General features: G+C 39.5%; 1 protein-coding gene across 1 annotated transcript in view; it reads left to right on the top strand.

Moving 5' to 3' along the window:
• Positions 1 to 13,073, top strand: part of LOC124804768 (FAD synthase-like) — a 106,937-nt gene that overhangs the window by 38,556 nt on the left and 55,308 nt on the right. The window contains exons 5-6 of the mRNA XM_047265090.1: positions 2,408 to 2,551; positions 7,155 to 7,300. Of these exons, the coding sequence (XP_047121046.1) occupies positions 2,408 to 2,551; positions 7,155 to 7,300 (290 nt within the window). The remainder of the gene's footprint in view (positions 1 to 2,407; positions 2,552 to 7,154; positions 7,301 to 13,073) is intronic.

Below are 13,073 nucleotides of genomic sequence, written 5' to 3'. Positions count from 1 at the left end.
TATGTGTTGTGTGTGTGTGTGTGGGGGGGGGGGGGGGGGGGCAGGGGGGGGGGGGAGGGAGGGTAGGGTACCAGTCTTTGGGGGGCTATCTTTTGTCCTCCTTCATTCCTTACACTCCTAGTTCTTCCTTTTCCTTTCTTTCTTCCCCCAATGGGGTACAGGTTCTATCTTCCCAGTATCCAACTGCAATAGTTGCATCGCTACCATATTAAGAGTTTAAAGACATATTTTCATTAATTGTGTGCATGATGGATTTGAACCGTACATTACAAAACATTACAGTATATGGAATTGCCTTTTATTAACTACACACATACTAAAAAAAAGGATTATGTGATAATGCTAATACATTTACACAGGCCGACAGGTGTGAGATATTTTGTAGCCAAATTTTGGATGTAAATAATTTTGTTCAGTGGAAGTGAAATTTCGTACTAATTTTGAATATAAATGAACAAGCTTTATTGCTAGAATTGTGTGATTTTTGTTATACAGGATAATTGTTCAGAATATAAAGCTTTAATTGTTATGTAAGAAGATTTATAAAGGGAGAAGTCCTGTTTTGTGTATTTTATTATTTGTATGGGGTGTTCCACGTGGTTGCCGTGCTGTTACAAGAGAGTTGAAGACATATTTGGTGTCCTGGTGGCAGAGTAGTCAAATACGACAAAGATCTTCTGTGGCAGTCATGCTGCAAGGAATACCAATGACCAGAAGTTTATATCAATAAAGTATACATTTATGAAACGAAAAAAAGCTTGTTATTTGTTACACAGAAAGTCTCCTGTAATGAGATACGTAATCATCTAATATGTGTTGTATTTAAAGGCACAATAAAAGCATTAAAAGATTGGAATTGCCAATTCCTGGATTTTAGGAAAAATTAAGTTATTCTACAGGTAAGAAGAATATTTAACTAGTTGGGGATTCAGAGACTACTCCAAGCTGAAGATCACAATGAATTAACTTAAACTAAAAACAAACCCTTGCACATTCCATGCCTTTTGTTTTGAATTACGTACCAAAGCTTTCTCAGTGTTTCACCTGTGGGGAGGAACCCAACAAGCAGATTTACATTTCTGTCCCAGAACACAGTGCAGTGATTTTTTTTTTTTTTTTTTTTTTTTTTTTTTTTTTTTTTTTGACAACATTGTTCCAATTTTTTTTTGGAAACTCATCTCTAAGCATTCTTATTGTGAACCTGGTGTTTGATTTGTCTGTCATTGAATTGTCTCGCCAACTTTCTCATCATTCAGTCTGTCATTACGTTTCCATCCTAAATCTCAACAAGTCGATGAATTTCAGCTGACTATAACACTTCTTGCATTCAATAACTGTATTACATAGTGAACTTTACCATCAGTGGATTTTGAAATTGTCTTAAACATTTTGATCAATTACTTACAAATGTATTACTCATAGCCCAATCTAGCTGTAGCCTCAGGGGAAAGAATGAACTAGGGAGACAAGTATGAATTGTGCAGAACTGTAATATTAGTGCTGCAGTGGGAGTAGAATGAAATGGTATTCACTTTTTGGACATGCCTCCCGTGTAAGTTCTTAAAGAAGTTATGTAGGCAGCAAGTGACAAGTTGAAACTTTGATTCCAACTTTAAATTTTGTATTGATATAGCGATTTGTACTCTTCCAACTGAAATAAACAAGTTAACTCTCAGTTTTTTGTTGTGGGTGCAGATTTAAAATAGTTAATGGCAATACAGCTGGGTAAAATAGCACAGTGTAGCCAATATTTTGTTGTGTAATATACCACATCTTTCCCAGTCCACAATATGCTTTGCACCCTGCTTCTGCTCCATACTTTAAACCCAAGATAGGCGAAACTATAACATTGTAGACAAGAAACGAAAGCATTCAGAAAAACAGACTACAGATAATTACTGCCAAAATGTTGGTGACGGTTAACTGGAATGTAATATATTTGTTGCAATATAGCTGTCACAAGAATTAGGATTCTTCCATACACCACACCTGCATTGTATGGCTCTGTAAGATCTTCCTGCCTTTGTTGTTTGATTTAGCTGATTTGTTATAAAGGGTAACAAAGTCAACCGTTACTCTCTTCACACTGTTGAAATGATTTATGTAAAGCATTTTTACAGTTTTCTTAATTATTTTTTAGTTTTTTGTGCTGTTGAAATGATTTATGTAAAGCACTTTTATGTTTTCTTAATTTTTTTATTTGTTTGTGCCTTAATCTACAACATTTATAGACTTACGTCTGTGGACTTCTGTTATGAGACATTATTGCTAAATGTTTATAAAACCATTGCAAATAACATTGCATTATGTAAATGAATGACAATTCTTGGTGATTGGAGTGATCTAAAATTTGCTTATCTAAGATGTACTTCATACTTAGCAGAGAGTTCTGTCAAATTTTATCCAGGTACCTAAGTCAGCAAAGCTGAATTTTGGCTTTGATGAGTTACGTGGACGTCACACACTCTATCCTTGTGTGTCTGTGAACAATGTCTACATTTTCCCAGGCGTACCAGAACTGTTGGAGAGGCTGTTTACAATTCTTTACAAGGTACAGAAACGAAAAATGTATATCTAAATTGAAAATTTTAGAATACATGAATCATGTGAAAAGTAATGTTTCATATTATCCATGTAATATGAAGCTACATTTCTTTTTAATATGACATATGTATTCTTAAATTTACAGCTTTTGTATATATGTAATATTGACTGTAGTAATATGACTGAGAATAAACTACGATGTGAAATTGACTTACTGACTAAAATCTGGTTATAAATAAAAAGTCTGAGTTGAAATCTGGTAGCAGTTAAGGAACTCATTCACTTTTTTCTGTATAACGTGTTTTTGATATTCTTGTGTCTGCTTTTAAGGCAGTTAGAATTTACATAAACTGTCACCAGGTGATTGAGCCAATTTTAAATCAAAGAGTCCTACATATACTCTTGAAGGACAGCAAAATAAATTGAAAAATGTGACATAAGAATTAATTTGTTCTTGTAATGGTAACAAAATTACACAGTAGTGCTTTAATTAACACCTCTACCTTACCACATAACACTGACATCCAATCTTTAGTAGAAGGGTATTTTCAACTTATGGAGTTAAACCAGTTAGAAATATGTTACAAACAATCTTTCTTTGCACCAGAATCCTTTTGTATGATGTGTCACTGTTTTGATGATGATGATCTCTGTTTTGATACAGAGACCTAATGTATCGATGGAGTAGTTCAGTTTACCTTAGCTTTGTTTTCATTGTGTCAAATAATTTTGGAAAATGAGATGAATTTAAAGAAATTTTTCAACACACCTCTGCCAATCCCACCTCTGTTACGTACAATGTACTCTTATTAACTCATGCATGATGTTTAAGCAGTAATCTCAGTCTGCATGTTAGCCTGTCTTCCACCTTTAAGCTCTCAGATTTTCAAATCTCGTCCGATGCACTCCCCAGCAGTCAGTCTTTCCTCCTCATCCTGTATGGTAAGTCTTCCCTGACCTGCGGTTCTGGGTGACTTTCCCAAAATCTACCCCTTTTCCTAGACCTCTCCGGTCCTTTTCCTTCACCCTTCTTCTTTCTCTCTGCTTGAAGGAGGAGCCACTGGCTCCAAAAGCTTGCCAGTTACAATCGTCTATTGTGTGTGTGTTCTGCCGTTGCTTGGTGAGTAAATTTTTTTTGTATCCAATTAAATAATTGTGTCAGTAGTTGACTGTTTTCGTTCTTATAATGAAATTTTAAGATATATAAAAGAATGAAAGAAAACCAAAAACTGGTGTTGCAAAGATGACCTGTGGGATAATTTAGATGGGTTCAGTATAATAATTATGTCACTAAAGAAAAACTTCTGCAAATTAAGCTGGAAATTTTGCCCACGTTGATCAACAAGTTATATCTAATATCTGACAGCTCAGTACTTCAACAAGACACACTTATTTTGAAATATGCACAATGTAGAGCAAAGAAAATCATGTCAAAATCTAAGTATATTAAGTGTTCCCTCACTATACATCTACGAGCTGATTATCTTTGTACACAGTAACCTGATTTATTTGTAGAAAATAATTTTATGCTGCCCATCCACCATTTAAAACTTCATGTTCAAATTCCACGTTATGTGGCCATGGAAATTTATAACAAAGTGAAAGGAAGAGAATTGCTCAGTATAAATTTAGGAACACTGAAAAAACCTTATATAAGAAATTAGTGCTGAAATGTTTTATTCAGTAAAAGAATTCATGAATGACAACATGAAAATTTGAGCTGGAGATAGCAAGTACTTATGACTGTTAATTTTTGAAAGTTGGTTACTTGCAAAGAAAAATTATTAATTGCTTAGTTAATTAACTATCTGGTACAGTATATTATATTACTGATATTATAAAAAAAAATTGTAAACCAGTTTTTGTGTTTTGACGAGTTTCCTGTACATTAAGTCGCTGACTTGAAATAGTATGTTATGACACAGTAAACTTATATTCTATTGTATTCATGTACCCATATGATTACTTTTTCTTGGGTCAGAGGGTGGGGGGGTCGCCACAAAAAATCCTCAACTCATTAAAGACTGTAATTTACAGAGTAATATTCTGATGATTAGATCCATTTTTATCATACTTAAGCTGTTTGTGCTCGACTATTTTTTCAGCTGAGAGTGAGTAATGAGGAATTTGCCTTTTTTTCTTGAATGCATCAACCTTTTCTCAAATCAATCCTCAAACCACTACTTCCACAAGGGTGTAAAGCAGCATTTATATTTTCTTTCTGCATTACTGTTTTCAGAAACACTCAAAGATGAGAATTCTTCACAGAAATTACTCATGTCTCTTGAACAAGGTAACCTTTCTGTTTAAGATTGTTTGCTATTCATTAAGCTTTTGCCTTTTTTGCAGTTTTCCTGTTGGTTGTTTCTGCTAAGTTTCTGTAGACAGCTATTGTAATGATGTGATTATAACAACATACTAAGTAAATAAATATATTGTGTGTGCAAGTAGTTTCACTTTGTATTCATCTTCCCTTTTTTCCATAATCTACCATACAATTTATCCTGCCTGTATATACTCAATAATACGTAATTTTCTTCCAAACCATTTTAATATATTTTTCCCATGTGGAATGTTTCTTTCTATTACATCATAAGTAAATAAATAAGTGTATACAGCTGTGAATCAGATGCACACATCACAGGAAAATTATATAAAACTCTGTAACAGACTTTAATTATCTCAGTAGGGAGTAATTACAGCAAGTGGCTCACACAACAAAACAATCGTGAATTCTTATTTCTCCATTGATGCCTTCCATTTTTTGATTCATAACTTCCTAATAAGCAGAATATTTGGAAAACAGCAGGTGGACTTCCTAGATATGACAGCTAAAAAATTGACTGCAGCATGTTGAAACTTGCCAATCACAGTGCCTGTCACGTAACTCAAACATCAATAACTGCAATTAACTGGGCTATTTTCTGTTATTCTCTAGCTGAAATAGGGGTGTGGCAAGGTGCCGGCTGACACCAGAAAATGCATGCACCCCGTTATTCGGAGTTCTTCATCTCAAATATTGTTTGCTACATTGAAGATATTTGTAGCCTATTTTAATTTATATGATTTTTATTAAATAAAGTAATTACCACCATGTCTTCATAATCTTATTAACCAGTGTTTTTCATTTTAGTTTATTATGTCTATTTGTTTATTGACCATTATGGTACTATGCTGTTTTCTGGCTCCAAAATAGAACAGCTCTCCCCTAGTGGTTGCAATATGTATTTGACAACAGTTTCTCATGAATGCTGCACTTGCACACAACCTATGATGTTTGGTTGTAGAAAAGAAAAATAACTATTTCAGAAATAAAGTTTGCAGAAGTTAGACTACATTCAGGAATAGATCCTCAAATATTTTCTCAGAGCCATTACACTCCTTGAAGTTGATTCACTAGAGCTGAAGATGCTACCAAGAAATGATTAATTTTTGCTTCACTCAACCAAGTGGTCATTATTATTGGAATGAGAAAGTAGCAGGAATTAACATCACACATAAGCCACACAACCAGGAAAGTATAATCAGATGCACAAACGATGTGAGCCTGTGAGACATAAAACAATGTTTGCTCATATTGCAGAACTGTGCCCAGCAAGTGTTGTTTCCTAATACATTGTCCATTAGTTTTATGTGACCTTGTCATTCTGTTTCTCACTTCATGAACAAACAGAGCCCATCAGCCCACTGCTGCCATCTATGTGTGCGGTACAGTTCCCTTGGTTGGGCACTAGGTGATCTGTCTGCTCCAAATACTGTAACTGCTCCTGTTTTCCTGTGACAGTTGTTTTCTCACATTTGCAGAACAAGTATGTGAGTCATTTGTACGCAGGTACTGGATGTCTGTCAGTAAAATTAATTTTGCAAATAATAAAATCCATTTATAATAGTCACAGGGAAGATGTGTAATTCTTGATGAGAAAATTTCAGTGGTATAACAATTTCATAACTCTGAAAAGTTACATAGGAGAAATTCATTTAAAACTGAGATTTTTTTTTTTTTTTGCACTTACCAGTGGATTGAATGATGTGCCACCCAATACTTCATGCCTGTAAATTCACTAAGATAGCTGTTTGATCACTATGTTGTTTCCACATCCCACAGGTGGATTTGAGTGAAGTAAAGTGGTATTGATACATACAACAATCAGGTTTATTTTCAGTTTACAGCTTCAACATCAAACCAATTTCATCTGATGATTAAAAATGAAAACTTGGCTATGCTTACAGCCAACAGGGAAGGGAGGGGATGGAGCTCTGCATCCACCCAGTACCATCACCTTACTCCTACTCCCCATCCCTTTGTGGGTGCCCCTGCACAGATTGTCAGAATTAGTTACATGTGTATTACCTGGTTTCCCTAATACTTATTTTGATAATACTGACAATATTTCACCTATTTTGTTCACTGCAACGTGTGGAAGGTGATCATATAGCCTTAGAAACATGCTCCATGTTACTGCAGTATCAGGAACCAAATGTATTGTAAAATCTGTTTTTTTTTTCTCTAATTGTCAGTTGTTCTCTGCTTTAGTGAAATGAAAAATGAATAATCTGTTTCAAATGTCATATTTTAATTTTACATGGCATTTCTTGACTTACTTTTTCAGGATCTGTTTGGTAGTAAAAACAAACATGCACATGTGAAAGAACTCTACCTGTCAGCAAATGAGGTTGCTGTGACCGAGAAACTTAATCAAGCTGTGAAATTATTTCCAATGGTATCTTTTGGCTCATATCCAAAATTTTATCACAGGTTTGTTGTGTTTACTTAAATTACAAGTACATCACATCATCTTACAGTCTTAATCAGATTGGTCGGTTGGTTATTTCTGTGTTCCATAGACTACCAACACAATGTATATCAGAATGACGTAGAAAATGTCATATGTGATTTATTTGCATATAGAACAACATGCTGGTTATTTCTGAGCTCCTAAGTAGCACAGTGGCATTGTAGGAAAGTACCCCTACCTAACACAATAAAATAATTACAAACATATAGCTGAAGTGGAGGGCATGAGAACGGGTATATTGGGTACCACACGGTGAATATGTTCACAGGGGGTTAAGCAAAATTTATTCAAATAACTAAATTACAACAGGGAGCACTGAATGATCTCAAAATTTAATAGTTTGTAGCAAAATTCACTTGCTAATATAATAACATTAAGTAAAGAGCAGGACAGAAAGAATAGTGTCCTTTTGCTGACTCATCCCAAAAAATAGAAGGGATAGTCAAATGAAAATGAGACACATGGAAAAAAGTAAGTAAACTGTTTATTATTTCAAAAGTAATCACCATAACTGTTAATAAATTTATCCAACTGTGAGACAAAACAGCCAATGCCTTCATGGAAAAATGTTTGCAGCTTCCTATAGAACCATGATTGTAGCCAGGCATATACTCTTCTTCATCCAAAGCAAATCAGTGGTTACAAATATCTTTCTTCAGGGCTCCAAAAATATGCAAACTGCATGTGGAGACTTCAGGACTATATGGAGTGTGTGTAAGGGCTTTCCAGTGAAACTTCTGCAGCATAGTAGAAACGGAAAGATATGGGCCTACCCACATGCACCATAGTTAAAACAACCTTGGCAATATGTGGGTGTGTCGCAGTACTTTGCAATGAGTGTGTGGAATATAAAGTGGCCATGTGGCATGTATGCCATGGTGCATGGGCAGGAGCAATGGAGGGAAGATCAGAACTGAGGATGAGGTTAGGTGAGCAAAATCTGGAGGGAAGATCAGAACTGAGGACGAGATTACGCCAGCAGAAGCCTAGCTAGATCTGGTGCTGTTGTCTAGGACCCTGTAGTCAGCTATTGTAGTAAACAGGTGTCCAGTTGCACGACAGAATTGAATCAAGAGTGGGAGCAGTGTTGGCATAGCGTGATTGGTTTGTGGCCCTGTCCTCGGTGGAGCTGCAGTAGAATTGTGTCGGGGGGGGGGGGGGGGGGGGGGTTCGTGGCAGAGGGGTGCTTCAAGCAGTGTCAACAATGACACAGCTGTTGGCAGCATGGCAGAGGTCGCCATGCAGAGGTCCATCAACTTGCGAAAAAGGGAATATGTGAATTAGATGCTCACAGTCTGTTGTGATATGATGTGGGCAGCTGAAACAGACAATCCACTTGGAGACAAAGATGGTGGTCACTATGGTGGTGACTACTGTGACAACAGTAATGTCACGTATTGGCATTGCCCGAGGCCAGTGGGAATAACAGCAGCTGTCAGAGGAAGAAAGAGGGCCACCAATGTCCATGTGAATGCCGGAGAAGTGATGCCTGACATCTATGCAAGCAGTGTCAGGGGTGTATATATGGTGATGGACTTTGGCATGCCAACAGGCTAGGCAGGTATGGACTCAGGTCTTGCAGTCCCTCTGAATACTTGGCCACATCAAACGCTGCATCACCAGGGTGGTAGAAATGCACATGCTGGGGTGCACCAGGTTGTGTAACTGCTCAGATGTCGCCTTGGGGAAGGTAGTGGGGAGGAATGGGTGTGCTGTGCTGGTGGATATGTTACACCAAATACTGCAGTCTGAATTGGGGACTGATTTATATTGAAGGTGGAGACCAGAAGTGGCATCCAAGCAGAGGTGGGTGAATATCAGGTTGTGACCATGGACGGTGCTGAGTGCCTTCCAGGATGAATCAACAATGGACCTTAGGCAGTCAGTGACGATTGTTATCATTTCAGTAATGCAGCTTATGTTTGTAGTAAACTTGAATATGAACAACTGTTACCGGAAGTGACATGGAGGGAATTGGTCAATGTTTTTAGGGAGCGCTTGGGTTTGGTGAAGACTGTGGAGTGATCGGTCTCCACTGATGGCCAAAAATATTTTATTGCCGTTTAGAGGGCAAGTAGCTCTCTGTCATATGTGCTCCAGTGCCATTAGATGGCAGAGAGCGTGGATGAGAGAAAAATTAGTGGCTGCCAGTTGCTGATGAGGTGCTGTTGCAGGCAATCTGACTGGCATCGATCACGGTAGCAAATAGGGGTGGGGGAAGGAAAGCAAGGTAGTGTTTGCTGAGTCGCACTTGGTGGCAACAGATCTGACTTCCATTTGTAGTGTCCAAGACACAGGCTTGAACCCCTTTGTTTTCACACCATGAAGAGCTGTGGTGAGTGGCTTCTGTGCAGTAGTGGCATTCCTTAGGTGACAGTTGAAGAAGTTTAACATGCCAAGGAAATGATGGAGGTCCTTGAATGTCTCAGAGTGTGGGAAATCTAGGATACCTCACATCTTGTTGGGCAGTGGACAAAAATTGATGGCAGAGATATTATGGCACAGGAATACCACCTCGCTGACACTGAAACTGCACTTTACTCTGTTTACGATGATGCCAGCTTCCTGGAGGCACTCAAGGATAATCTGGAGTTACTTGCTGGATTCTTCGAACATCACAGAGACATTGAGGATGTCATCCAAGAGACAAAACACCAGGGCAAGCCTTGCAGCATACTTCCCAGAAAGTGCTGCCATATTTGGTCAGCATTACAAAGGCTGGGTCATAAAGATGTTTTTGTACAGGCTGAAGGGATATCCTCATGTTTGAGAGGGATCTGGAAGAGATGCTTGATGCAGTTTAAAAAAATTGTGCATAGTGGTTTAGCTGCATAGGAGTGGCACCGGTAATTAGTTGGGAATGGTACAGATGTTTAGCACTCACTAACCACACCTTGAGTGCCAAGAACCATCCTACTCTTGACAAGTTGAAGGGTGGACGCCCAAGGGCTCTTTGAAGGATGCAACAAGCCAGTGGTGGTCAGCTCATCAAACTCCGCCTTGGTGATCTAGAGCTTATCTGGAGGTAGGGGCTGTAACCAGCAGAAGACAGGTGGTCCAGGCATGGCAACAGACAGTTTAATTGGAAACCTCCAATTATGCACTGGAGGGGCATGTAAGAGCAAAAAACTGTGCCAGGAGGTCGGCATGTGGCCAAAGAATGCCACCTTCTTCACATGGAAGAAAATGGTGAAGTGGGTTGTGCACTTTTTCTTAGTTGATTTCTTGGTATTGCTGTCGATGAGCTGCTGGCTGGTGATGTCATGGGGCAGACAATAGTGTTCAATGAAGTCTGCTCCATTATTGGGGTTGGTGATGTTCATGTTGACAGGAGAGGACCCATTCCAGGGCATGATGATGTTTGCCATAGGTGGTAATGATAAAGTTGTTCGCTGCCATCAGGAAGATCGCTGAGGCAGCTCTTGGGTCCCATCCAAGCCACATGGGTAGATACACAGTGTTGATCAGGAATCGTGTGGTGCGGAGGCATTGCAGACAAACAAGCACTGGCAGACTGAACAGAGCCAGGCATGCCTCGTCCTGACGGATGTTAGAATTTGGGGCTCAAGAGCAGGGCTCTATGCAGTTAGCAGTATTGGGCTTAAGAACTCGTGCTACTAACAGAGACCAGCCATGTGGCAAGAGGCGTTGGCGTGGTGGCTGGAGCTGTGACAGTGGTAGCCATCATTGTGCTGTCAGGTGGTGTCAGTTGATGTCAAGGTGGGCGAAGGTAGCCTGCAGCATTATCATGTCTGCAATAGACCGACAAGGTTGTCATACATTCAAGAGTATTGGGTGCTGTGCTGCGGGTTACTGGAGTGAGAGGTGGCTGGTGACATCTCCGCATTGAGCAATGAGTGTCAACTCTTGATGGGCTGGCTGTCAGTCAGTTTGATGGCTGGCTGGCAGAGTCGAATGGGAGTGCAGGTGCCAAGTGATGGGGGCAGTGGCAGGCAGGGAGACCAGTGTCTCCTATACCCTGTCGGTGGGGTTGGTGGCATCGTTGAGGGAGGGATCGGCATGCAAAGCCACAGCTGTCTATATTGGGTCCAGAAGGCAAGCTAGTCAGAAGTTGTGCAGGAAACTGTCAGAGAGCATGTGTTATTCCATAATGTGGATGTGGTGGAGTAGTTGTGAGGTTTACTGCTTTCCGCACTGCTTGAGGGGAGGAAAGACCCAAACATGCTGCATCTTGGAGGACACGAGTTGCATCACAAGATGACAGTGGAGTGTCTTTAGCAGTCAGTGGCTGGGGAGTTCGCGAGATGAACATTGCGGGCCTCCTTCATGTATTTGGGCTTGAAGTGGCTGATCACCATTGCGAACTTTGCGTCATCATGGGTGATACTGCAGCCAGTGAAGATGGCATCAGCAAGGACAACTGCACGTGTGGGTCCCAGTGATCAAAGGGCTGTAGATGAGCTGTGGTGCAGCTAGGTGGAATTGGAGTGCGGTACCAGAAGCTGGGCTGTTGATCTTCTTGTCACCTCGAGTTGTGCATGTGCAGGTCGGTGTTCCAGTTCCGCAAGATGGACAGTCAGATCAGCGATGACGGGGGTTTCTAGAGAAGCAACCACAGGTGGCGAGGCATTGGTTGGGCTGGTGGCGGAAGCCATGGTTGTTAGTTTGAGAGGGGGAAAACATGCTAAGCACACACAATAAAAATAGCTTGTGGTGTGAAGCATGTGATGGGGAGTCTGAATGCACTGCTGATGCTATGAGGTGACCATCAAAATCCAGGATTTTTAGATTTAGTCACCTGAGTTAATTGTTGTATCACCAGTGTGAGAAATTGTCCCTACTTAAGTTAGTAAAATGATCGCATAAATGTAGCTGATGTTGAGGACAAGAGAGCAGGCATGTTGGGTACAGCACGGTGAATAATGTTCACAAGGGGTTGAGAAAAGCAACAGATTTCTTCAGATAATTACAACAAGGAGAACTGAATGATCTCAAAATTTACTAGTTCTTAGCAAAAGTTGCTTGCTCGTATTATAACACTAAATAAAGAGCTGTGCAGTAAGAATCCTTAGTGCTGATTCGCCTCAACAATAGAAATCTGACAAACATTCCACATTAATGTGGAATACAGAAAAAAGTCACTATCTCATTTCCGAGTATTCGCTAGCATGAACACAATTTTTGTTCTCTAGAGGTGCGGAATTGGTTGTGTCTTGTGGGAGAAATGGCCAGGACAAGATCCAAAGGAATGGAACTCAGTTATCACCCAAACATACTGGCCATAATGGGTGGGAGCTTGAAACTTGATTAGTATCCACATGGCACAAACACTTGCCGGTTGGAGGGAACACAGATGATTCTGAATACTTTTTGACAAGTGTTTCAAATATGAAGTGCATCAACAAGTGGTGTATCCATCACACTGTGTGCAGGACTGAATTCTGATATTATCATTGTAAAGAGAAGGTCTGAACTGAGAGTTAGGTTAGGCCAGTAGAAGCCTAGATAGGTCCAGAGCTATTGTCTAGGTCTCAGCAACCCTAATAAACAGTGTACAGTAGAGTGGCTGAATCAGGAGCTCTTGTGAAAGTAGGGAAATGAAGAAAGAAACTTGCTTCCTTAGCAGATGGGAGTAATGAATTAGGGAGGTATGGAATGGGGCAGGATTGCTAAGACAAATGCCCTGGGAAGAGCTGACAACCATGAATTGAGTGAAAATGAACATATTAGTGTTTGACACTGTTGTTACTAATGAAACGTAATTGACTTTAA

Source organism: Schistocerca piceifrons, chromosome 1 (genome assembly GCF_021461385.2).
Source record: "Schistocerca piceifrons isolate TAMUIC-IGC-003096 chromosome 1, iqSchPice1.1, whole genome shotgun sequence".
Lineage (NCBI taxonomy): Eukaryota > Metazoa > Arthropoda > Insecta > Orthoptera > Acrididae > Schistocerca > Schistocerca piceifrons.
Note: the sequence above shows the minus strand (reverse complement) of the source record. Positions and strands in the feature narration are given on the sequence as shown.